Consider the following 27916-nt stretch of genomic DNA (forward strand, 5'->3'; position numbering starts at 1 on the left):
GATTTACCATGCCAATGACTGCACCTCTTCTTCATTGGCTTTATATTCAAAGACCCTCCCCCTTAGACTCAGTCCTCCAAAAAATGTAGGGTGATACTTTAAAAGAAAGGGTATATAATGTATGCTTGTATGTTTAAGTAATTAATCAAGTTCAATAATTACATTGATGAGCGAGATCATGAGGCACTCATTATAAATGTAACCATGTCCAAAAGTGGACTACAGTCCTGTCATAATAAATATTTATTATGAAGGCTTTATAATACATCTACGAAATTCATGCCTAGAATTAGAAAATGTCAAGATTGATTGTCATGCGTCGATAGCACATAGGTCTAACATCAGTACTAATTGTTGATGAGGAGTAATAATGTAGTGCGTCAGTGTAGCGGTAGCCTAGCGTGTAGTCTGCTGTGGTCGCTCTCTCTTGCTCTCTCTCTCTCTCTCTTTTGCACACGCACACACACACACACGCACACACACACACACACACGAATCGGCACGCCCCTTTTAAATGCATATTAGACGCATTGGAAGCCCCGGGTGCAGGTAGTGTGTAGTCAGTCATCCAACGTAGGCTAGATGGTGCAGAGCATACGCAGAAATCCACTAGCAGTTGGGAAAGAAGGAAGAGTAGTACATGGTTCACCGATAAGGCGGATTACAGTTCTACCTCTAAAGATTCTCGATGTCGTCATTGTGTAGCAGCATTGCATCCCTGTCAAAAATGGACAAGCATTCGCTTGGAATATGGACTAAAGCGGTAAGAGTCACGTTATTGGTTCTTCACGGTTCTTTCAACAGATATCGACATCAGGAAATACATTTCAGGGAATGTAACATTCTATAGTAGTCTATCCTAAACTATCGTTTGCATCTCAAGTGTCCTCTGTCCCCGCATCCCCATTTTCTAGTGTTCATCTACTCATTGGCAAACTATGGATGCATGTTTAAGCTAATCACGGGAAGGACAGATCATCATGCAATGATTTTGAGCGCTCTTCACATAGCGACTGCGTCCACACTCCATACTGGATCGATTACAATTAATTTACGTTTTAAAATCAATTTTACACTTTGGTAGTCTAACGCAATTTGGATGTGCTTATTAAAATGCGCATCAAATGTGTTTGAACTCTACCATCATAACCTATAAGACCATCATTAACAGTCAACATCTGTTCTATTCACAACCATATAGACTACCAACTCATCTGTTTTCACCGAATATACGCTACTGCTTACTGCTGCATTTTGCGTTCTTATAGAGAGGTCAAATATCCTTAAATATAGCATTCTTCATCCACAATAAAACCATCTGGTTCCCGCCATAGCCTGTTTCACATCTGGAATTGATAACGTGGGACCTTACAACTCGACGAATTCAAAGCATGTGCTGTCATGGTAATAACCTTATCATCCCCCATGCACGTAGCTTTACTACACTGTTACTACTACACAGTAACCACGTGACTCAGGAAAAAAAACAAGCTTCATGGGTTTCCCAACTGAGATTAACCTCCAGCTAAGCATGATGAAATGGCCTGCTCAGGTCACGTGGTGCTGGATGCTGAGACTCAATGCATGCCTTGCCTTGCAACAAGAGCAGAGTGTTATAGGTCCATAATGCATTACTGGGTGCAGTCAATGAAGCATACAACTCTAGGAGGTATGATGCCTTTTTCTTGGCTCAATGGCCCATCACTGTGGAGTATAAATTATTCCGTGTTTAGGCTACAATTGAGAGATCAGTTTTAAGGATAGGTTTGTAGAAAAGGTGTGTAGCCGTACATCCACAGGCAGTATTGCTGTTGACCGTGAAATTATATTTGCATAAAATATGCAATATGAATAAATACACTCAATGCCATGATTAAGGATATCGAATGGATGGTCTGTGGTATTTAAGAAAGGGCCAGGCCAGCTTGCATCAGTGGCAGTGGACTAGCCTGGTCCCAGATCTGTTTGTGCTGTCTTTGCAACTCCAATGGTCATTGTTTGGCCTGACAATAACCGTAGGAGTTGGCAAGACAGCACAAACGGATCTGTGACCAGGCTAACAGTGAACAACCATCAATGTGAAGTGACAAATGGCACAGGGCCAACATTGCAATGGACCTTCCTAGAGTAAGTGAAGTCCTAATATCGATCACTAATGGCATTTTTAGCAGATGTTCTTATGAATTAAGTGATACTTAGTCACACACACGCCACAGCCAGCATGCTTTTTTTTAGGGTGCCGTGCACACCTTTCACCATGGATGAAGAGTAGATATAATTTATCTTGAGCAGGGACAGATAACCGAATGGGCATGCAGGGCTGGGGCCCCCCTGGAAGTCGGGGGGCCCTCAGAGAGCATATAGAATCTCATGAAATTAGCTTTTAAACTGCAACATTTTCTCTCAGCCTCATGGCAAAATGTGTATAATAGCAGGAAATGTGCTTATTTCCAAAAATAATAGTAAAAAACAAACAAAATATTAAATTATTTTTTGGGGGGTGGAGGAGGTCGGTGTCAGGGGCCCGCAAATGCGGTAGTCCAGCCCTGGTCTTGAGTTCTTTTTGTAAAGTTTGTTAAAATTCTTAAATAATATTTTTATCTTAATATGCCTAAGTGGTAGATGGTATTATTAGTGTGTTTCTCTGGACTCAATGTGAAAAATTATTGTTCTTCATGTACACTACACATTGACCACCCATGCCCACATGAACTCACACATGGCATGTGACAGACACACGCACGCGCACACACACAGACCCTGCTTTTGAGTGATTCCTTATGAAACCCAAACAAAAAAAGGCCATGATTTTGGGGATTTTCACGAAATGTAATCGATAGAAGAGTCCTTTGGAGGAAGGATTGTTGACACATGTTTGACATTTGTATCTTAAAGCATAATTGAGAAATAATTAAAGTTGGCATATTAATTACATTTTAGCCTTACCTAGGCCTCTTTTAAGACTCCATAATGTTTCATCTGTTGATGCTACAAAGAAAGAATTGGTGTCATAAGAAGCTTTACAGCTTGCTCTGTAATATGATTGGTATTTTGATTTAAATAAAACAATTTGTACATTAATTTATGAATAGGAAAATATAAACATGAATATAAACTCAGCAAAAAAAGAAACGTCTCTTTTTAAGGACCCTGTCTTTCAAAGATAATTCGTAAAAATCTAAATAACTTCACAAATCTTCATTGTAAGTGTTTAAACACTGTTTCCCATGCTTGTTCAATGAACCATAAACAATTAATGAACATGCACCTGTGGAACGGTTGTTAAGACACTAACAGCTTACAGACAGTAGGCAATTAAGGTCACAGTTATGAACATTTAGGACACTAAAGAGGCCTTTCTACTGACTCTGAAAAACACCAAAAGAAAGATGCCCAGGGTCCCTGCTCATCTGCGTGAATGTGCCTTAGGCATGCTGCAAGGTGGCATGAGGACTGCAGATGTGGCCAGGGCAATAAATTGCAATGCCCATTCTGTAAGATGCCTAAGACAGCGTTACAGGGAGACAGGACGGACAGCTGTTCGTCCTCGCAGTGGCAGACCACGTGTAACAACACCTGCACAGGATCGGTACATCCGAACATCACACCTGCGGGACAGGTACAGGATGGCAACAACAACTGCCCAAGTTACACCAGGAACGCACAATCCCTCCATCAGTGCTCAGACTGTCCGCAATAGGCTGAGAGAGGCTGGACTGAGGGCTCGTAGGCCTGTTGTAAGGCAGGTCCTCACCAGACATCACCGGCAACAACGTCGTCTATGGGCACAAACCCACCGTCGCTGGACCAGACAGGACTGGCAAAAAGTGCTCTTCACTGACGAGTCGCGGTTTTGTCTCACTAGGAGTGATTGTCGGATTCACGTTTATCTTCGAACGAATGAGCATTACACCGAGGCCTGTACTCTGGAGCGGGACCGATTTGGAGGTGGACTGTCCGTCATGGTCTGGGGCGGTGTATCACAGCATCATTGGACTGAGCTTGTTGCAGGCAATCTCAACGCTGTGTGTTACAGGGAAGACATCCTCCTCTCTCATGTGGTACCCTTCCTGCAGGCTCATCCTGACATGACCCTCCAGCATGACAATGCCACCAGCCATACTGCTCGTTCTGTGCGTGATTTCCTGCAAGACAGGAATGTTAGTGTTCGGCCATGGCCAGCGAAGAGCCCGGACCTCAATCCCATTGAGCACGTCTGGGACTTGTTGGATCGGAGGGTGAGGGCTAGGGCCATTCCCCACAGAAATGCCCGGGAACTTGCAGGTGCCTTGGTGGAAGAGTGGGGTAACATCTCACAGCAAGAACTGGCAAATCTGGCGCATCCATGAGGAGGAGATGCACTGCAGTACTTAATGCAGCTGGTGGCCACACCAGATACTGACTGTTACTTTTGATTTTGACCCCCTTTTGTTCAGGGACACATTTCATTTCTGTTAGTCACATGTCTGTGGAATTTGTTCAGTTTATGTCTGTTGTTGAATCTTGTTATGTTCATACAAATATTTACACATTTTAAGTTTGCTGAAAATAAACTCAGTTGACAGTGAGAGGACGTTTGTTGTTTTGCTGAGTTCATGAATATACAAATATGACATTGTTAATTTGGCAAATTTTCCAATATACTGTTGAACATAATGTACTCTACGGGCATATCAAAGTTCTCAATCCTTCTCAACTCATGACCAGTAATACATGATGTACTCCAATACCTTAGAATGAACATAAGCCTAACCTCTTGGAAACCCAAGAAGACCAAGTGATCTTGAACATAGCCTCACTGTACAGCTTTGATGACTTATTTTTCACGCATTCATTCCTTCATCCATGTTGGCCTAGATATCACTGTCTCACACATAACCCAGTACATGAAAGCCCTGATATTTTCCCCTGTAGCTGGCCATGTCTTTATGTTCAGCTCTAAGGATCATGGAGCACTGGCAATGTTTGGTTGCCTGCTTTGCTAAATTAAAATGGACTTCACTCACTAGACCTACACTATCCACGTGTAGCATGTTGCTAAGTATCCATACCATTTATTTGAGTACAGCTCAGTTGCTAATGGTTAGCCGCTAGCCTGACTCACTATGCCAGCTGAACTGCCCTGAGGGGCAGTATGCCATGTAATGTGTGTTTCTACAAATTGAAAAACATGGCCTTCTGTGTCCTTCGCCCCTACCCTGCTGTGGCCTAATAACAATGACACATCTCTACTGTTTACAAGCTTTATCACTGGGCAAAATGTTTCCATATCAGGGGATATCTTTACATGACACATTTTTGATATTCTACAGAATACAGACCATTTCCAATGCATATTTTACATTTGTGGATTTGCACTATATCCTGACAAATTCTGAATCTAGATGTGTCTTTTAGACATATATGATATTGGGATTACTCCCAATATCACACATGGACATTTCCTGTAGCCGGATATAGACTCATTCAATATCCTGAGATATGAGACATCCTATGTTCTCTCTTCATGTTGACGAATACTGACTGTATACATCACATATCTTGGTTTTCTCAACACATTCAAGATATGAAGCTAGATTGATTCCAGATATGCTTCTCTTGGCTGAGGTCCATATCTGGATATTGATATGCTTTTTGATATGCTGAAAATAAGGAACATTTCTGATGTTCAATCCATATTTTTATTTTATGCACAAATCAGTTTTAGATTCCCATTGGATATCATACATGGTATGGACGGATATTGACTCATTAGATATCTTGTGATAGGCCTATGTGGACATTTTATTACTGACAGTAAGCCTACAAATACTGACAGTAGGCCTACATCGTATATTTTCTCAGCACATACAATGCATATGCTCTTGACTGAGGTCCATATTAGGGTCTTGATATGAGATGGTTATTTGAGTTGACGACATGCTCAGTAATTTGACCAATATGACATTCATATAATTCTTTCAGACACTAGCTATAATGTTTGTTTTCCCTCTGGATAAAGACGTGCACAAACCGCAAGCTAAAAGCATTGTAACTGGTAGCCTAGCAACAAGAATCACATATTTTCTTCAGAGTTCCAACTCATTTTTTAAATTGGGCGCCACAAATGAGTGTGTAAACGGTGTGTGCTCAAACTGAGGACTGGAGAAACAAAGAAGTAAGAAGCTGTTCAGAAAATACCTCAAAGAGGTTAACGCTAAAGTGAGTAGCTAATGTGAGATGTTTTATTTATCTTAGTAACTAGAATCAAGAAATGTAGCTAAATTGACCAGCAGCCAGTAGGGATAGCTAGCTATCTAGACTTGTTTGGGAAGTAAAAGCTAACTGGTAGCCTAGCTAGCGAACAAATAACAAAATTGCCTTCCCTTCAGGGAAAAGCATTTTTACGTGACAGCTAACATTTAAAAACATTTAGGCGTGTTTTTGTATTACTGGTTAATATAAGATAGCTAGCTAGCTTGTTCCAGTTAGTTTTCTCGTCATGAATGAAGCAGGTAGATGGTTATTTGAAATGACAATATTTTCTTGCAATATCGACACAATTTGGATTCATGTTTTAGGCATTGACAGTTTGGAGTGGATCACAGACCAACACTACCACCACGTTGGATCTGGACTGCGAGGGACCATCGCTGACGACCCAATCTGCACCCACCGTCCATAACAAACAGGGCAGACAGATAGAGGGTGTGCAACTTTTATTTTCTGTTAAATAAATAAAATAAATTTTTAGCAAAGATTGGCCAACGTTTGCATCTTTACAGAAAATGTGTTGTGATTGGAGCTCTGGATTTGCTATGCTGCATTTTTTAAACAGAAATAGTGGTACTTTGGAAATATTTACTCAGATTAAATATGACGATGTTTGCCTTTCTGTGCCTTGTATAGCCTACTACTAAATGTGGTGCAAATGTATGCTCAGATATATCACCTTCATGTGAAGGACTATGATTTTTGGCACCTGAACAGGTAAAATAATTTGGCTGGACATTTCATAATTTCGATTTAGACATATGAGGATGAATAGTACATATCATGTAAGGATTTCTGTTGAAATTATTATTTTTGGTGGGGGGGCGGATACTTAAATGATCAGGTAATGATACATTTCTGAAAATATGTGGATTTGTTCATGCCTAAGTGTAAAGGCTTAGATATGCGCCTAGTGGTGCAGCGGTCTAAGGCACTGCATCTCAGTGCAAGAGTCATCACTATAGTCCCTGGTTTGAATCCAGGCTGTATCACATCCGGCCGTGATTGGAAGTCCCATAGGGCGGTGCACAATTGGCACAGTGTTGTCCAGGTTTGGCTGGGGTAGGCCGTCATTGTGAATTAGAATTAGTTCTTAACTGACTTGCCTAGTGAAATAAAGGTTAAATAAAAAAAATATATCAGCAAACCTACAGGGTGGTAGCTCTCCAGGAACAGAGTTGGAGAGCCCTGATGTAGAACCATCATAAAATAAATTTGGATATTTTCTATCAATCTTCAAAATCTGTCAGCCTTTATGGATTCACAGAAGATATTTATACAGTATAAGCTATACATGGCTCTGTAGCACCAAACAGATGCTAGACATTCAGATTGACAAATAAACAAACGTTCAAACAAACAAAATACAAGAGTGTACACTATGTAATGCTAACTCAACAACAATGTTATTAAATGGTACAAGTAACATACAAAACCATTTCTATGAACACCAGTTCAGTGTGTCCAAGTGTGTCTCAGCTGTAGAGACACAAGTGCAGAGAACTGTAGCTACAGATTGTTACACCAGATAATGTGATTTACCCAAAGATTTTTGCAGACATCTTGTCTATTTCATGTCTTCTTTCATTGATCGAGACAGGTGGGTGTCCACCCCAAAGGGCTGCATGTCATGATGACAGAGGCCTGTCTTGATCAATGAGTGAGAAGACTTGAAATATACACGATAGCGATCCACATGTTATTGGATTACTTTATGGAGCAAAAAATGTATTTTCATAATGGAGAATTTTCTAAATTCTAACTGACCCCCTGCAGCTGGACACATACAGTGGGGAGAACAAGTATTTGATACACTGCCGATTTTCCTACTTACAAAGCATGTAGAGGTCTGTAATTTTTATCATAGGTACACTTCAACTGTGAGAGACGGAATCTAAAACAAATATCCAGAAAATCACATTGTATGATTTTTAAGTAATTAATTTGCATTTTATTGCATGACATAAGTATTTGATACATCAGAAAAACAGAACTTAATATTTGGTAACAGAAACCTTTGTTTGCAATTACAGAGATCATACTTTTCCTGTAGTTCTTGACCAGGTTTGCACACACTGCAGCAGGGATTTTGGCCCACTCCTCCATACAGACTTCTCCAGATCCTTCAGGTTTCGGGGCTGTCGCTGGGCAATACGGACTTTCTGTTCTGCCTGCGGCAATGGAACCCTGACCTGTTCACCGGACGTGCTAAAAAAGCCAACTGACATTTACTCCTGAGGTGCTGACTTGCTGCACCCTCGATAACTACTGTGATTATTATTATTTGACCATGCTGGTCATTTATGAACTTGAACATCTTGGCCATGTTCTGTTATATCTCCACCGCGCACAGCCAGAAGAGGACTGGCCACCCCTCATAGCCTGGTTCCTCTCTAGGTTTCTTCCTAGGTTTTGGCCTTTCTAGGGAGTTTTTCCTAGCCACGTGCTTTACACCTGCATTGCTTGCTGTTTGGGGTTTTAGGCTGGGTTTCTGTACAGCACTTTGAGATATCAGCTGATGTACGAAGGGCTATTTAATAAAAAAAGAGCTGGGACCACAGTCTCAAAGAAAACCTGGCTAGGCCACTCCAGGACCTTGAGATGCTTCTTACGGAGCCACTCCTTCGTTGCCCTGGCTGTGTGTTTCGGGTCGTTGTCATGCTGGAAGACCCAGCCACGACCCATCTTCAATGCTCTTACTGTTGGCCAAGATCTCGCGATACATGGCCCCATCCATCCCCCTCAATACGGTGCAGTCGTCCTGTCCCCTTTGCAGAAAAGCAGCAGTTTCCACCTCCATGCTTCACGGTTGGGATGGTGTTCTTGGGGTTGTACTCATCCTTCTTCCTCCAAACACGGCGAGTGGAGTTTAGACAAAAAAGCTCTATTTTTGTCTCATCAGACCACATGACCTTCTCCCATTCCTCCTCTGGATCATCCAGATGGTCATTGGCAAACTTCAGACGGGCCTGGACATGCGCTGGCTTGAGCAGGGGGACCTCGCGTGCGCTGCAGGATTTTAATCCATGACGGCGTAGTGTGTTACTAAAGGTTTTCTTTGAGACTGTGGTCCCAGCTCTCTTCAGGTCATTGACCAGGTCCTGCCGTGTAGTTCTGGGCTGATCACTCACCGTCCTCAGGATCATTGATGCGCCACGAGGTGAGATCTTGCATGGAGCCCCAGACCGAGGGTGATTGACCGTCATCTTGAACTTCTTCCATTTTCTAATAATTGCACCAACAGTTGTTGCCTTCTCACCAAGCTGCTTGCCTAGTGTCATGGAGTCCATTCCAGCCTTGTGCAGGTCTACAATTTTATCCCTGATGTCCTTACACAGCTCTCTGGTCTTGGCCATTGTGGAGAGGTTGGAGTCTGTTTGATTGAGTGTGTGGACAGGTGTCTTTTATACAGGTAACGAGTTCAAACAGGTGCARTTAATACAGGTAATGAGTGGAGAACAGGAGGGCTTCTTAAAGAAAAACTAACAGGTCTGTGTGAGCCGGAATTCTTACTGGTTGGTAGGTGATCAAATACTTATTGTCAGGACCCGGTGCGAGAAACAGTCACTTAATAATTGGCAGAACCCAGAAGATGAGGCAGACACAGCAGTACTAGAGATGGTGGTTTAATGAAAAATGGATATCCTCCAAAATACAACGAAAAATCCACAAAGTGGTAAAAAACAGCAGGGAAAAACAAACCTCAAAAGACTACTCAAATAATAAACAAGAACAAAACCAGAGAACCTCTGGAAAATCCAACAAGAGAAAAGTCTATATAAAACAAGGCTTGGGCTGGGGCTGGGTGCTAACTTACAAACACTGAGCAAGGAACTAAGGAAGACACAGGGTTTAAATACTAACAAGGGAATGACTTACAGGTGCAAACAATAATTGGAGCAAGAAAAACAAAAGGTACAAAAAAGGTGCAAGGGGGACATCTAGTGAACAAAACCTAAACAGTCCTGGCCAAAACCTGACACTTATGTCATGCAATAAAACGCAAATTAATTACTTAAAAATCATACAATGTGATTTTCTGGATTTTTGTTTTAGATTCCGTCTCTCATAGTTGAAGTGTACCAATGATAAAAATTACAGACCTCTACATGCTTTGTAAGTAGGAAAACCTGCAAAATCGGCAGTGTATCAAATACTTGTTCTCCCCACTGTACATTTTATGAGACTCCTGTTTCCCCAAATTGAGGCCAACGACGGCATTGCTAAGGTTGGTCAAAAATGATCTTTGCTTCAGCTATCCAGTAAATCACAGTAATAGATACCAAATATATTTGGTTAAATCACATTATCTGGTGTAACAATCTGTAGCTAAGAGAACTGGTGATCAGCAGATGATGGGAGAGGTGGTCATGATGAAATTGCCATTCCAAAGAAACATACAGTAAGTTAAGGGAATTCTTGTAAAGCTGTGGGAGGAGTGTTATGATCAAGCTGCCATTCAGCTCCTTGTGAGTCATCTGCTTGAAAAATTGAGCATAATGTCTACTCCCTCGAGAGGGATACAGTTCACAGGATACAGTTGTGCTACAATGACACACCCAGTTAAAGGAATTCTGTTTCTGTATCTAGAATCCACTCCAGGAAGATGCCCAGGCACCACACAGTATTGTCTGTAAGACAAAAAACAAAAAAAATTATACTCTATTATACAGTTTGGACAACAATTGAACCGTGCCAGCATAATGTCAACCTTACGGTAGACTAGTTGAACACGCATACATGTGCACACACAGAGAGATTACATTTACAACAATATCTAGACTAATAGAAAGAGATAGGGCATAACCCTCAACCTTTGCACAGTGACCAGACCGTACAAATGAGCTTAGGTAGGTAGGCAGACAGTATCTACCTACAGCTATGTCTATCAGGTATGCTTAGGCAAGGATTTTTAAAGTAATACCAGCTACAATTTTAGAGATTTATAACAGTAAATTGTTGTATTATTGTTTCTCCTCACTGTTTGCTAGTAAACTTAGCTAGCTTGCTGGATATGCAATACTTGTTATTTACATCTGTTTGGAATCGTATCTTGCATCATGCCTATAATTTTGTTTTTGAAATAATAATCATAACCAATGTCAACCCTTGTCAATTGTGCTACATAGCTAGTTAGTAAATTATTTAAAGTTGCTGATGTGACATGTTTGCTAAAAAGTTACAAATGCGAGGTGTGGCGCATTTGTTAGCAGGCGCCAGGCTAATTAGCTAGCCAACTCCAGTCATGTGCTATTGCTTGCTGGTAAACCTAGATGTAGGTGGCTGATTGTAATGTTGTAGGTTGCTGTTTGGTAGTTAGCCATATCTACGACTAAAAAGAGAAGAGGTTTTACAACCAAGATACAAAATATATATTTTTTGTCATAGATATGGCTACCGGTAGTTGTTTAGCTAGCTAACTTAGTTAGCTAGCTACAAAGCTGGCTGAATTATTTGATTTCCCGTCACTGTAACACAGCAGTATGTTAGCCAGCAATAGACAATATGGGTTTTAGTAGATAAACTAAAGTCAGCTAGGTGGCTTTCAGGAAAAATACATTACTTAGCTAGGCACCGTATTTCTCATCTGCCCTCTTGGTGCTGGCATCGGCTGTAGCTGAGCTTCTAACGTAAGCTAAATTCAACTCTTTGTTTCGATTCCTCTTAGCTAATAGATGCTTCATCATCAAATGTATGTGGATGAGAGGAATCACTTGAAGCCATTGCGACTGGTCAGTTCTTTCAGTTTTGCTCAAATTATTGTTGTTAGTGTCCACCTTCTTTTAAATAAAGGCTGCCTTGGGGGAGGGACGGGGGCCAGAGAACCGAAGACTGCCCAACACAAGTTGTAGTCTTTCAGAGACTGGAAAAAATGTGTCTGCTTGTATATTTAGCAATGAATCCACCGATAGAAACATCGCTGAAAGACGTCCAATGGCTCTATCGAACAAGGACAACCATATCTACACCCACAAAGATGTATAGTCCGGTCAGTGTAACATAGAGCCTTCGCGAAATGCCAGAAAGCAGGACTACATGTATTTTTAGATCTCGTCCCCCCCGTCAATACACCGGAAGCCATCATAGGGTGTATCATTTAGCGCGTGAAGCCCTGACCTGCCTTCCTCCTGGGCAATTATATGTGAAACACATCTCACTGTCCTAGAAATGCCTCAGATATGATGAAAACAAGCCCAGATTCCCCCAGGGTGAAATTCCCCATGAAGTCTAGTTATGGGTATCTGAACTCCAAACATTTTGTACAACATTTAATAACTGAACGAACTGATTTGAGGTCTTTTGAACATACAGAAAATGACACATATGCCAATAAAAGGCACATCTGGAATGTACAGTGCATTCAGAAAGTATTCAGACCCCTTGACTTTTTCCAGATTTTGTTACATTACGACCTTATTAAATAAAAACATTTCCCTCATCAATCTACACACAATACCCCCTAAATGACAAAGCGAAAACAGGTTTTTAGAAATGTTTGCAAAGTATCACATTTACGTAAGTATTCAGACCCTTTACTCAGTACTTTGTTGAAGCACCTTTGGCAGCGATTACAGCCTTGAGTCTTCTTGGGTATGACGTTACAAGCTTGGCACATCTACAAGATTGATAAAGGGGAAAGCCTTTAGATTGATAAAGGGGGAAAAAACAATTTAATACATTTTATAATAAGGCTATAATGTAACAAAATGTGGAAAAAGTCAATGGGTCTGAATACTTTCCGAATGCACTGTATAATTCTGAACTCCTTTCGAGGACAAATCCATTGACGCAGTCAACATGAGCGATCACTAGGACAGCCAGATGTAAAACTGATGCATTGCACCTTTGAGGATGGGAAACACTGGAACAGAAGCATGGCTGAGGCCGCCACACGCCACGCTTTGGAATAAAAACAATGTGGTGGTTAAAGTAAGAAGATGATTGGATCATGAGCTTGCCAACCTATACAGATGGAGAGAATAGGAGATTACGTCAAGGTTGCGCCCATTAATATGTTGTCCCTTTGTAAGAGATTTACCATTTGTATACCCCCCACATAGCTGTCACTGTAGTACAAAGCACAACAGCTTGTGCTGTCCAGCTCTCACAGATAGAAAGGCTGAAACACACCTGTATTGTTGGGCTGCAGAATCAACAGCGACATATCTGGATTATCACTCCTAATATATAAAAAATGTATTATCACTTGACTATAAAGAAGGTCCAAGCCTTAAATTGGCCATTGAAATCCTTTCAATGGATATACCGTACATTGCTACAATATGACAAACCTGGCGCCGTAGTGATATTCTGTAACGAAGAACACGGTTTTGGTGCTATTGATTTTACAATGAAGTGTGGTCCAATCTCAATATCTGACTGTTCTATTTATACAGTTTCAGTGTTTCCTCAACCACTCGGTTGCAACTTGCCATCCACCTAAAAGAGCTCGGATGTTGCATTGGGGTGTTTTTGCGCCCTGCCTGGAAAGCAATGTTAGGGGAAAGACTGGAGTGGCGTTGGGTGCCTTTGCTCGGCGTTCTTAGTGGGTTTGTTTAGATGACTTCATGCAGTACCCGGGGCCTCTGGCTGGATTAGACAGATTAGAAAGTGGAGGGGTGGATTGAGTGACAGGGCAAATATTGGGATGGGACAATCCTCCGACAGGGCAGATAGAACGCTGTCAGGGAGTCTGATTGCGATGGAATTAACGAGACCAGTTAGGGGCTGCGAAAATGGGGCAACTGGGGAATGAGATGGGGGGATAGATAAAGAGAGAAAGAGGGGGCAGAGAAAGACAGGGATATGGTGATGGAAAGAGAGAGAGGCCTTTGGCAAAGCATGGTAAACTGGCCTGCTAGGCCACGAATGACGTCTCCACAGATGAAGAATTTCTAGAAAGACCATCCAGTGTGTCCTCTGCGTGCTTAGCCCCAAAATCAACGTTAATCACTCATTCTCATCTGTTGTTACCCAGCCAGCGGTGACACAAAGCTGTAGCTCTTGTGATGAAGACAAGACAGGCATTTGCTAATGCCTTAGAGGTCTCAGAGTATCAAGACGAAGAGATGATGAATGCATATTGCATTGCTGTTTTGACGCATCCATTCACTAACAAAGGTGATACGGGGGTTGAGGTTGATGTACTGCTTATAATAGAGCATCTCTAATCCAAGCTAAAAGTTATCTATCAAGAGATCTCTATGTGGGTGATTCTCATGAAACACAAAACATGTTGCTGTAGTTTGTCCATAAATCATAAAAATTGTATATTAGTTGAAGTTTACGTTAAACTATCATATTTATTATAATAAAACACAGTTTCTGTGGACATGCATGTCATTTTTCAAGTTCCTGTAAAAACCAAACAGTTTTTAAATAAAGTTTTATTTACCCACAATGCATCATCTAGTGGAGTAGCAGAAGCTAAGTTAGTTTATTAATTTATATGCCTTCAGAATTAGGTTATTATTCTTAAACACCCCCTTCACCCCACTTGGCTTCTCATTACCGAGACGGCTAAAAAGCTAAAATTTGGAAGAAAAAAAGTCTGATTTCATTTTATTCGAATTTCATTTCAAATATTTATATTTTCAGTGTTATGTTTAACTCAGGCCTTTTCATTAGGGGAGAAATGTTAAAAAATATAAAACATTTATTTGTTTTTAACTTTTTTGGACTGTTACATTAAGGCACATTTTGGGGAAATTGTGATAAAATGCATAATATCGGATCATTAATAATATATAATCTCAGTGATCCGAGAGGACATTTCGTAAAAAATGAGACTTCAGAATGATAGTAGCCTTGCATGTTGGTGGGGGGTGGAGACAGCAGATGTCTTTTCGATTACAAATCATGCTTCACCAATACACTTTAGAGTGACTGCCCCTGGACAGCTGTCGCAGTTAAGTGACATATTAAGCTCTGGTGATTGAACATTTTCCCCATCCTGTATACGAGCCTAGCTCTTCTAAAACTGTTTCATGATCGAGTGGTACCTTTTCAGAAAGACTCTCTCTGCTCCTCAGCAAGCAGTTTGTCCACTCTGTATGTGGACTACAGTCATCGTAACATCATGTGTTGTAATATTGCATGTGAGATGGCTAAGCAGAATGACAACCAGCTGGGAGATGTTACACATCAAGACAGAAGTACTTCTCTGACTCACAACTTGACAAGACAGTCATACTGTAGCTGTGAAGGGCCAAGCTCATTGACATTACATGAGGCCAGGGGGGACTATTCTTGAGGGCACGATGTCACAGAAAGCTCCTATAGAGAAATACATGGTGTAGAACAGACATGGTTCACTGTCATTTAGAATGAAGAAGTGTCTCACCTCCATACATTAGCCTACATTCATATCTGCATAATTCTCTGCACACCTGCTAGAGAAGTTGCAGGTGCAAAGAAGTGACTGTGGAAAGGCAATACTCCACACTACACTACATCTTGCTGTGTTACCATGGTCAGAAGCTCAGACACTCAGGAGTTTTGATGAAAGCCACTGAATGAAAAACATGTCTCATTACAGTCTGTTTAATGTTGGAGGGAGATTTCCTTTTCCCAGTATCTGCAAAGCTCTGGAAAGTTGTACTCCACTGAATAAGCCCCAGGTGTTATTAGGTAAATAAAGGTTTAGTTGTGTTGTTACTCTGATGTGGCTCAGTTGGTAGCACTTGGTACTTGCAATGCCAAGTTTGTGGGTTCAATTCCAACAGGGGACAAGTATGAAAATGTATGCACTCACTACTGTAAATTACTATGAGGTAAAGTGTCTGCTAATGTGCATTTGAGAATGGGTTGTATGGTGTGTGTGGTGAAGAAGAAGTCCCAGGTGTTCCCATGTTTAGGTTCCCTGAGTCAGGCTAGAGGTCAGATGAGGTTTAGGGTGTGGTGTTAGAGGGAGGGGTGGAGAGGCTGTGATTTGTCACCAGGCAGACCAGCATGGCCAGATGGTCCTATGAAAGATATGACAGGAGGGAGCCAATAATAGGAGGACATTGAAGAGGCACTTATCAGCCTTCCACTGATGGGACTCCAATAGTGTCCTCACAAAACATCCCATTGCACCATTCACTTGTTTTTTTGCTTCTTTCAAACGATTCCCACAAAATAGAATTGCATAGAATTGCAAATTCCCATACGACGAGGAAGTACTGCTAGTCCTTATTGTGCCCGCACTGTTTTGTACACAGTGAAGGTCCAGGTCATTGCACGTATATAGATAGACAGTATGTTATAATTGTGAGCAGGGCTTGAGTTCTATGCCATTCACAGGGCTGGCCATTGTGCTATCTTACAAATGGGCGGGCTACACAGGAATTGCTGGAGAGCCAGGTCTTTCATGGAGCGGGCCTGTTACTTTGACACTCAACTCATTTGGCAGAAAGAGGTTAGACAGTATGCAAGGCAGCAGATTATTTAATAGGCAACACAGTGGCACCAGACAGAAACATGTGGATGAGGAAGTGATGATGAAGGCTTTCAGATCCCACAATTAGCTATCCGCTGCTATCTCACCATTGTCATAGTAAGTAGTCAGTGCCGCCCACTTCTAGCGTTTTTGCAGTGTTCAAATTAATTACCTGCAATTCTACACATTTTGCCATGGTGTGTAAAGACAATGTTGCACATTTTCTAGGGGAGAAAATTCATCCTGCAATTCTACACAGTTTGCCACGACTTATTCCATGTTCATATGATATCTGTGTTTAAGTGACTAACAAAATCAATGGAGGCCTACTGCAGGTCAGGGACCCTGAACACATGCCCTGCATGCCTGGTCGGTAATTTGGTGATAATTAGGCCTAGTACAAGGTTTAGATAGCTGGCTAGACTAACTTATCTTTAGATATTTTTTGACATAGCTAGTTGAGTGACTGACATAACAAGTGGGAAACTACTGATGCACTACCACATTTCAAAATGGCACCTTGTGTATTCAACTTTTCTAATTCAACAGTTCCCCCTCCAAAAAGGGGGGGGGGGGTGGGGGTCGTGGCCCTACGCACAGCACAATGTCGGCTATAGGAAGAGGCAGCTCTGTAAGTAACTGTCAAGTGGTGGGGTTGACTTTGTTTGGCCATTTTTTCGAGGTAAATTTTCTTACATTCTGTTCTCATATTCATGAAAGCACAGCTGACGTCTTGTTCAAAATGCAGGCTGCTAAGTCTAAATTTGTCCAAGATACAGTATATGAAAATATTTGTATCTTTAAAATTGGGGGGAGCTGTGTCACTCATACCATTTGATCTTTCCAGATCTGTTACACAGCTCATCAGTGTCTATTGGATTTTAATGAATGGTTTAACACAGAAACAGGTGAAGGCCGTAATACTATGGTTGGCAGGGGAAAGGCTTAGGGAAACTGAATGCTCCAAGTGCACTAGTCTTTAAGTGTTACACATTCAGATGGATAAGGGGCTTTCATTGGAGCCATTGATTTGACTCCCTGGCTTTGAATCGTAACGGCCATTGCCTTTCAACAGGAACGTGATGCCTCTTGGGGACTTAAGGGTTTCTAGTGTCTTCACATACTGTAGTAGCACACAGCTGGGTTCAGCAAGTTGTGGAAGAGACCATACAAACCTAGTCCTTAGCGCGTCCATTCTGGGCTGTATTTTCAGCTGGTGTTAAGGAGGCGCAAGTGTCAAACGCACGTTAGTTAGCATTTTCGACCTGTTAAAGACAGCAATCTGCTATTTTTGAAAAAGTTGCGCAAGGATTGGTAATTTACCTGTCTTATAGCAGCTCGTTTGTTCTCAGATAGGAGGGGTGGAACTATTTGAGGTGTGTCCTTAAGAACATGATCCAGAGTGCTAATTTCAGGCAGTGCGTCTAGGGTTATTTAAGACCAACCAAAAGCTGGTTTTAGTGGTAATGAGTTGGTTTTGGCATGAATTTTGACATCGGAAACGCAGTCTAACCAATCGAGACACACACTGCCCATATGCACATGGCATAATATGCTTTTGGTGCTTGTATAATTCGTATTTAGAAACTGCTACCCTTACCCCAGGCCTACTATAATGAAGGCTGGTTCAACAGCAATGGCTAGTGTCTTTTTTTATCCTGGCGATGTTATGATATCATTACATTTCACATGTATTTCTTGATGTAAAAAAATTAAAATAAGATTGTTTGTTTTTCTTTTAATTTATTACAACCAAACATATTAGAATGATTCACCTTGGTTTTATGGTGACAACGTCCGTGGCACGTATACAATGCAACTTCTGGAGTTGTGTGAATGGGATTTGATCTGTAAAATGGTTCTGATTATGTTCATGAAACATATTTGGGAGCAGTACAACGGTGAGTGGACATTCTCCCTTTCTCTTTATATTGGATCCTTGTCCAGCTACTGTGAAATGTTTGGATGTTGCTTAAAACCCTCCATCGTCAGTGTTGTTTGAATATTAAATGCCCACATGGAGAAATGATGGTGCCTGTAAGTGTGATATTTAAAACAAGTTGTTATTTAGTCTCTGTAAGCTATTTAACAAACCATAACGGACTGACATTGGAATTGGAGTTGATTCCAAGGCAATACATAAAAGGCTGTAAATACACAACTTGAAGCAACCACATATTTTGCCATGAAGCACTATCTGATTGGCCAACTTGTTTATTTTTCAAAACTCAGCCCTTTGCACCAATGCCAGCAAGTCCACCGATAATTGTGGTTGTGAAAATAGCAAATATTTCTGAACCTTTAGCTCTACCACCAACGCTTAGATTTAGCGTCGCGTTAGGTTTGTTAAAATAGAGCCCTCTGTGTCAATGCGCAGGCCTATTTCTCCTTCCATGTGCTGAATGACGTGAACATCTGCTGAGTTAGCTTTACACACCACTGCTTGTTCACAAAAGTGACATCACTGCATTTCTTACCAAAGCTCGTTGTTTTACGAGGTCCCTTAAGATTGAGAGACAAGGCACTTATTCATATCTTCGCTGTTTAGTTCGTTTGTTAGCTTGTTTTTCAAAATGTCTGTGTCACATGCTATTATGGGGACAATACTGTACAAAGAACCTGCCTGCATGAGCTTGGTACAGACATGGTGTCAATGCGGGTGCATTTAAATGTATCCATATGGCATTGAATACATTTTCAGCAGCAGACCACTTAGTTCTCTCTCCCAAAATAGCATTTTGGAACGACCAGGTTTGTTGTAATAATTGGCAAATAGGGACGGTGCACCTGCCAGATCAGCGCAGCGATTGTATATGAGCCGCGTAGAGAATTTTGCTCATGAATGAACTGCACAGCCAGGAAGAATCTTAGCTGAATAATTCATGTCCATGTGCGCAGGCAGAGGTATGGGCAGGTAGGCTCAGCTGGCACCTGCAACCATTCACACACATTCACAGGATCACGTCAGATGTGAAGACCCCAGTAAAGCATAGTGCTGTGGAAGAGAAAGGTGGATGGAGAGGCCCAGTAGTGCTATGATAGAGTAGTAATAGAATGAGCTAGACCTTAAAGGGATACATCGGGATTTTGGCAATGAAGCTCTTTATTTAGTTCCCCAGAGTCAGATGAACTCATGTTACGATTGTTCTGTCTCTATATCCAGTATGAAGGAAGCTAGACGTAGTTTCGCGAGCCAATGTTAACTAGCACTAGCAAAATGGCTGTAAGTCTATGGTATCTACTAGCATGCTTGCCGTTACCATAGGCTTCCAGTCATTGCACTAACGCTAGTTAGCAACTTCCTTACTGGAGGGGTCCGGGGGTAGAATCTGAGGAAGATATGTAACTTGTTGTAACTTGTCACTCTGATGTTAAAAGCGAGTCTTAGCAGAAATGAAAACATTTAAAAAAAATAATAATTGCAGTGGTGGCAACTAATTTAGTGGAAACACTGACGTCACTACGAATACTATTACAGTGCATTTCTCTCTCCTTGCCAACTGTGTGTCTCTGTCATTCACTTTTATGTTCCAGTTGTGCTGAGCCATTTAAAACAGGGCGAGATAATCCTGTTACGAGAGCTGAGAAAGCATCTCCCTTCCCGCGTTGGCACGTCAACATGCAGCCGTATTCACGAAAGATCACGTGGGGATTCCGTTGTGGATCGGTGTGATGCATAAAGGGTTGTTTTTAGACATTTTTCTTTGCAGAGGCTGAGTGCTGTGGGCCACATGATGGTCACGTGATCTTGAGGGATCATGAGAAGCCGCCAAGTGAGACACACCACGGAACGGATTAACATAATCCTGTGGGGAACGTGTGTGATGCTTGATGGTCTTCATTTACATATCCCTGAGGTCGGACCAGAAACACAAAACAATACGAGCTTCTTGTTCCTCACACTTGAGCGTGTTTTTAATGAATGCCGAAAACAGTTAACCCTTAAAGGCTAGAAAGAAGGGGGGGGGGGGGGGCTTGGTTTAAGCCTCCCTCTCTTGTAGACAGTTTTCTTTTTCATCTTGTGTGTCACAGTAACACAGTTGCAGCTTGTGGTTTGGCTGAAGGCATTAATAGGAGGTACATGACAAGTACTGTATATGACAAGCATTGTCTTATTTAACATTTAGCCATCAGCTTTTTCTATAAGTCTTCACGTTACAGCAAGCATTAATGCTTTTAACCATAGGTGTATCATGTGTATCATAGTGTGTCATGCTTTTTGATGTGCGGGTGAGGCGTTTCAGGTATATCTAGATGCTGTCTCTCAATCCACTTGTACATTATACCACAACAATCGTGTGCCCTTTAGGTAGAATAATGCTCCTTGGTTTGCAAGTAGCAGCGGTGACAGTGTCTGGTTCTCTTACATGGGGCCCCATAGGAGTCACAGAGCTGGTGTTGTTGTGGTGTTGCTACGTTGCAGGTGCCCATATGAACGTACAGCGAATTTTTCACTGCAAATCTGTCTAGGCTGAGGAAATGGATTTAGCACCAAGCTGTGAGAACACTTGTGTTTACACATGCCCTAATATGACTAGGCCCCCATTGACTGAGAGCAAAGGTTATCTGTAGGTCAAATCTTTATAACATGCTATGCTTCTAAGTATTTAATTAAATCATAAATCCATTATCTTTGTCTGTTGTCAGATAAATTAGGTATGTTAGTGAGCTCAGTACTATTTCAGGCGTTTGTAAATCGATGGTGTACTCTTGATGTCACGGTTGTTGTCGTTAGTAAATGAGATTGTTGTCCCGTCTCTGGCAGTGTTGGCAGCTTGGTCCCTTGACATTTAGCTTAGACAAGATGAAGTGAAAAGCCTCAAGAGAAACTATTTTGAGCCTTGAATCCATTTCTTACTGTTCTGCTGTCAACTGTGATAAGAACAAGTAGTTGAGAAAAGTGTTTTAATGAAGTTGTGCAAATGGAACGTTTAGTAAGAGAAGTTATATCTTTTGAAATTGAGTATTTTCAGTTTAGGAATATACAGCAGTTTATATTAATCTGGGGATCCGATAAAAGTTTATAAAACAATCTACATTTATACACAAAATATTCATACTTTATGATAATGGGAAAACAGTTGCAGACGTAACACATTGATACCATCCACACGGCTTTGATATTAGTAATTACGTAGTCATTACAGGCCTGTTATGAATCAAACCTACTATGCAATACTCAAACAGAAACATTAAGATTAAAATGCATGAAGAAATGTTTACTAACCCTCTTATTATTTATGTCTATGGGGTTTTAACTGCCATTCTATTTACAAACATCTTTAACTCATCCGTAACTCATTTCATCTTATTTTGGGATTTGACAGAATTATTTACGCTGGTTTATTTAGTGTGAAGCTTGTGTGGGTGTGTGTTAGCGTAAACAAGGCCCAGTTAGATAGACAGTGTTGACTGCTTGCTAGAGCGCCAATCGGTCTATCTATGGGGATCAGGATTGAGATAGCTCTCAGTGTTCTTCTCCTGTACACCATGGGCAAAAAGTGTTGAGTAATGTTTTATTTTAACCTTAGGGCTAGATGCAGTGTCAACAGCAAACACATGCTGATCCAGGATATCTTTGATTTACAGTAGAGATTTTCAATCTGTGGTAATTCCAGTTCTTTGTTTATGTGAGTGGTACTATATAATGGTCCCACGTTTTACGTCAAGCTCTTCACCCTCTACTCTGACAATCATCCTTTATGAATTTGTATATTCAATACATGTGATGCATATTACATTGCACACATGAACAAGAATTTTGCTTACACATGTTTCTTTCTTTTTACCTCTGCAGGGAACGTCAACCTTAAATCAACTTGATGGGGAAAACTAGGAGAGTCCCTTTAAGATGACACGCACAGACCCGCCTGACATACTGGTATCGACTGTGTATAAAGATATAAAAGTGTTCCCTGTTTCTTCGCACTCCAAGTCCTCCCAACCCCCCGAACAATGTGATTCCCCAAACCGAAGCACACTGGACAACAATCAGGATAACAAGAGGCACTGCCGTACCTTTGACTACAAGTCACTGGAGTACCCCAAACACCACACATTCTCAATGGAGCACCCTTACAGGAGGGCTGACAGGCATGCTGCTAATCCAGACGTGGCCTGGAATGCCTTGGGCCGCCAGCAGGGATACCGCTTTTCTGCACCGGACATTTTCAACCACAGACTGACCCCTCAGCCATTGGTCTCAGACATGGCTAGTGAGGTGGTTGTTCCAGTGCAAAGGAAAAGGACCAGGTCAAAAAGTGCCCCCAGAGTCCAAACTAACCTTACCCCTGTGTCCTTTGAGGAGTCCCCTTCCATGGGGAGGAGGGGTAGGGAGGCCCGGAGGGCACCTAGGGACCCTAACTGGAGACCAGAGGTGTCACCACGTAGGGAGTGCTCTTACGCAGCAACCAGGGCACTAATGCATGAGGTGCATCCCATCAAGCTCCAGCCACAGAGGAGTGATGCTAGCCGATATTCACCCCTCTATGTTGCTGACCATGTAGAAGAGGGAGGGCAGGACAAGCCAGCCACCAGCCCTCACGTCAGGTGTCGGGTGGACATCAAACCAGATGTGGCTGTCTTGCAAAATGCTGGACGGAAGCCCGCTACACCCAGAGTTGACATACCTTGGCAGAGGTACCCTAGTGGAGGAAGCAGGAGCCTGACAGTACCTCGCCATTTCACCTTCTCAAGGACCTCAACTCCCACTGACTCTTTTGGTGGTGAGTATGGGCAGGCATACCAGTATTCCCGCAGCATGCCAAATAGTTACATTCAGCCCATGGAGATGCCTCTGCAAAGAATGCCTTCCCCAGGTGATTACTATGGCAGGGAACGCAGGGCTCATTCCAGCCCCAATGTGCCAACAAAATTATTTTATGCAGACGACCCTGGGAGGTATGTGGCCACAGCCCCTCCCCAACCAAGGACTTACTATCAGGATGATCGCTATAGTATGCCAAGCCAAAACCTCACTCCCAAAATGCAGTATGTACAGGATCCAAGGACCCGCGTGGTGCATACTGTACCAGCCCGATCCTATTACACAGAGGTAGACCCTTACCCATACCCAGTTCAAGCTGCATATCCGAAAGCCTATGCAGCAAGTGAACCAGGGCCATATATCATTCAGACCCCGCCTGCAAGAACATTCTATGGAGATGATCTAAGGACTTATCAAATTCAGTCTGTTCCCCCGCGGATATATTACGCAAATGAAATGTATACACCTTCACAGGAGCATCACATTCCAGCAAGGGCATATTATACAGAGGGGCGTCGACATGCGCGAGTCGTCCAGCCTCAACCAGATGACTGGTACGGCTCTGAGGTGTCTGGTTATTCCACCCATCACCCTGCCTCGTATGGCTCTCAGGTCACCCCGACCAGAGCTGTTAGGCAAGAGCCAGCGCTAACATCATGGTATGCTAACCCATGCATTGAGCCGCCACGAATCGGCACCGATTCCAAACCTTACTCGAGGTCTTGGGATAATATCCTCAACTCCCGTGTGGAGAGGGAGCAGCCTATTCCAGTTCAGCGGGGTCGGAGTTATGAGAATCTTATTGCCCAAGCAAAGCGCACTGCGTCCGAAGATGACAGACCACAGCCAGTAGTTGTCAACCTTTCCAGTTCACCGAGACGTTATGCAGCCTTGTCTTTGTCTGATAACTCTCTAATTGACAAAAGCCCAACATCAGAGTCAGGGAAGACCACCTCTAGTAAGCTCTGGTTCGTCGCCCCTGAGATCACCATCACTGATAATGACATTCGACCAGGCAACCTTAACAAATTCGAGGCACGAAGAGCCAGCTGGGATGTGCTGCACTCTAAAAGTGCTGTGGTTCCAGAAGCTTCTCAGCCAGACACTATGTCCTGCTCTGTGGATTCTACCAAAGAAAAGACGCACAACAGCGCCTCTCTACAGCAAAGCCTGGAGCAACTTGATGAGCTTCTAGCTGATCTTGTTACTGACTACAAACCCCCTGCCACTAGGAGGCCAAGCGAGGATTTGCTGGACCAACTCAAGAAGCTGATCGATGAAGAAGAAGCAGCATCTCTGTCCAGAAAGGGTTCAAAGGCAGGGTCAGAGGAACCACCCTTGGACAAGCAACCCACCTCTATAAGAATGAACCCTGACGCCCTTCGAGATATGGACTGCAGCAGTGATGCCCTGAGGAGTGCAGACGAGTGCTCCCCAGACCAGAGCCCAGACGAGGACGACAGCATGATGTGCTCAAACAACAAATGCCGACGGACAGAGACCCTGTTCAATGCTTGCCTCTACTTCAAATCCTGCCACAGCTGCTACACTTACTACTGCTCCCGCAACTGCCGCAGGGAGGACTGGGACATTCACAAAGAGAGTTGCCTGTATGGCCGAATCGGCAGCGTGTGCCGCCATATCATCAAGCACTGCCGGGAGACTGTCGAGGTCCACAAAGCCTTCTCGCGCATTGCCAAAGTTGGCTTCCTTTCCCGGGGAAGGGGAGTGCTCTTCCTGGGATTCCCAAACCCAGGGTTGTCCGGTAACTTCCTACAGTACGGCCTGGAGAGCCTCCAGATGTCCCCGACTTATTTGTCTCTACGGGAGCTGGAAGGCTTCAAGGACAACCTGGGGGAGTATTGCAAGGAGCTCCAGGAGGCAGGCAAGGACTATGACCCAAACGAATGTTTCCTCTTGAATGTATCCATTGCCGTCGGCGAACAAATGCCTGACGGACCTTCACCAAGGAATCAAGCCCCAACTGTCAGGAAATATGCCAAGGTGGCGCTCGCTTCCTACAGCCCGGAGAAGAGTAAGGTTCACAAGAAAGAGAGGGATATGGAGACGTTGATCCTCACGCCACCCCCTGGAATGGCTGACATCGACAATGAGGGAGAGGAGGGCAGGAAGGCCAGGGAGATCTGCTTCATCAACATCCAGCGGGAGCTGCGAATTCGAGGAGTTTTTCTACGCCACGAATATCCAAAGGTATACCAGCAGCTCTGCGAGTTTGTGGAAAGTAACAGGAGGTTCACCCCCACAACCATCTACCCCATTGACAAGAGGACTGGTAAGCAGTTCATGTGCATGATCATGGCTGCTTCTGAGCCCAGAACACTGGACTGGGTAGGCACCCCCCATCTCCTCGATGACATTATTTAAGTGCACCTTTGGTTGTACATATATATGTATAGAAATACATATATATTGTTATACATATCTATATATCAAGCCTATTTATTATAAATGTTTGTAGATATGTATTTTATTATTGAAAAGAGATATATTCATGTCTGTGTGGTCAGTATTATTCATTCTTGGAATATTGCCTGTCAGATGCGGATATGAGTACAATAGGCTCCATTATTTATTTATTTTCATCTTTGAACTTAATTCACCATTTAGTAAATGTATTCACAACATTAATCATTTATTGGTGCCAGGTCATTTTCTATTCCATTATTCTGCATTATTTTTTGGAGGTAGAATTTTTGGTAGTAAAACTTTTTTTTGTATTAATTAAACATTTCTAAATGCATTATTTGAGGCTAAGTAAAAAGTGACTAAGTAAAACGTGACTATTTTTCATATCTGATTGAAGTGGCATATAATGCAGAACATTTTAAAACATGTATTATTTTCTTAGCTCAAATACTTTCTATGCAAAGGAAAATGCTTAATGGGATCATTTCCACATTCTAGTAAAACTGTTATTTGCGCTTGATAAAAGGATACAGAAATACTATTTATATTATATTATACAATATTATATTATATTATCCAGTATCCACAGGACATAACTATACTTCTTTTAGAATTTCACATATTCTTTCAACTCTAACAAAAATAAACAGTTTTTGATGTAATTGAAATGAATGAGATTAACAAAATACAATACTTTGGGTGTATTTAAACGAGTTCCTCAGAATGCTCAGAAAGACACTGTTTAATGAAAAAAAGGAAAGCTGTGCTAATCTAATCCTCCTAGAAAGGGGTTTCAAAGTCTCACTGCTTAGATTGGTAGTGCTGTAAATTGTTACCTTATTCCTGAAAGTGGTTTTATTGACGTGAGTTTCAATATAATTAATTCAATGGTGCTTTAATGTATGCTTGGTAGAATTACTGGAGCAATAACGGACTTGAAGATAAACGTAAAATGATTGATATGGTACCAGTCGTGTGTTATACACAATAGGTGTTGGCTTGTACTGTTCAATTTGAAACACTGTGAATAGTAAAAGAAGTCATTCATCAACTTTAGACATGGTTGGTACCGTGGAATCATGCAATCTCACATAAGCTAGTTTATAAATTGCTATTTTTACATAATTTACAGAGCATAATATATATGAATTAGCGAGCGAGAATTGCTACAGTTATTGTCCTTAGAAAAAAGGTGAGCCAGGTTTGGCAACAGTAGCTGTATGGTACGTAAAGTTTAAATGCTTGAAGAAGTTAGTTGTGTATTTGTGCTGCACTAGGTTGATTACGTGTGTGATATTTTTTGTATGAGAATGAGAACCTTCAAAAAGAAAATGGGATATGAACAGCTATGTTGTCTCATAATTATACTTGTATTTAGCCTTAGTTTGCAGATTAAAACATCGAACAAAACCTCAGTATCCAGGAAATGTTACAAAGAGAACATTTATCTAAAATGTTATTTTATCTCTTTGACAAGGGACTCACATACATATATATTGTTTCTGGGTGAAATTGACCATTTTTCATTACTCTATGAATTCTACAGTTTATTTTAAACCAATGTTCAGTATCTACTGCTCTTTTGAGCTCAATTATCTGTCAGCAGCAGGTTTACATAGAGTTCATTCATATCACAGCTCAACACTTTCTGAGGAAGGACTATTGTTTAGAGCCTGTAGCACATATTTCAGATATACTTGTTTGGCTGACTGGATGTGTACAGATGCAATGAGAAGTAACTGACTGCATGTAATTGTATTTCTTCCCCCAGCTTTATCATAACCTCAACGATGACACAATACAATAACCTGCTTGATGATTTGATATGTAAACATGGTTGAGAACTATTATACTATAGAAAAAAAATTGATATTTTTTATTGTGTCAGCCATTCAAGTTAAAACAAGGAAATAAAGAGACCTCAAAATAAAAATGTTTAGAAAATGATGTTTGTTGTATTTTTTCTACTTTCATCATATGTATCTGAGTATGTGATATTTATAAACATATCTAATAAATGGAATGGGAACACAGGTCAATGCTCTCTGCCT

General features: G+C 41.8%; 1 protein-coding gene across 1 annotated transcript; it reads left to right on the plus strand.

The window, feature by feature from the left end:
- The first annotated feature begins 400 nt into the window (after positions 1 to 400).
- ajm1 (apical junction component 1 homolog) lies at positions 401 to 27886 on the plus strand. The gene is made up of 2 exons (XM_023984593.2): positions 401 to 763; positions 22470 to 27886. Exon 2 carries the CDS (start codon positions 22524 to 22526, stop codon positions 25821 to 25823), a length of 3300 nt encoding a protein of 1099 aa, XP_023840361.1. The 5' UTR covers positions 401 to 763; positions 22470 to 22523; the 3' UTR covers positions 25824 to 27886.
- The last annotated feature ends 30 nt before the right edge of the window (positions 27887 to 27916 follow it).

This window comes from Salvelinus sp. IW2-2015, linkage group LG4q.1:29 (assembly GCF_002910315.2).
Source record: "Salvelinus sp. IW2-2015 linkage group LG4q.1:29, ASM291031v2, whole genome shotgun sequence".
Classification (NCBI taxonomy): Eukaryota; Metazoa; Chordata; class Actinopteri; order Salmoniformes; family Salmonidae; genus Salvelinus; species Salvelinus sp. IW2-2015.

What these genes read in the sequence shown, in the direction of transcription:
- ajm1 (XM_023984593.2), top strand. Translation starts at nt 22,524, where the DNA reads ATGACACGCACAGACCCGCCTGACATACTGGTATCGACTGTGTATAAA.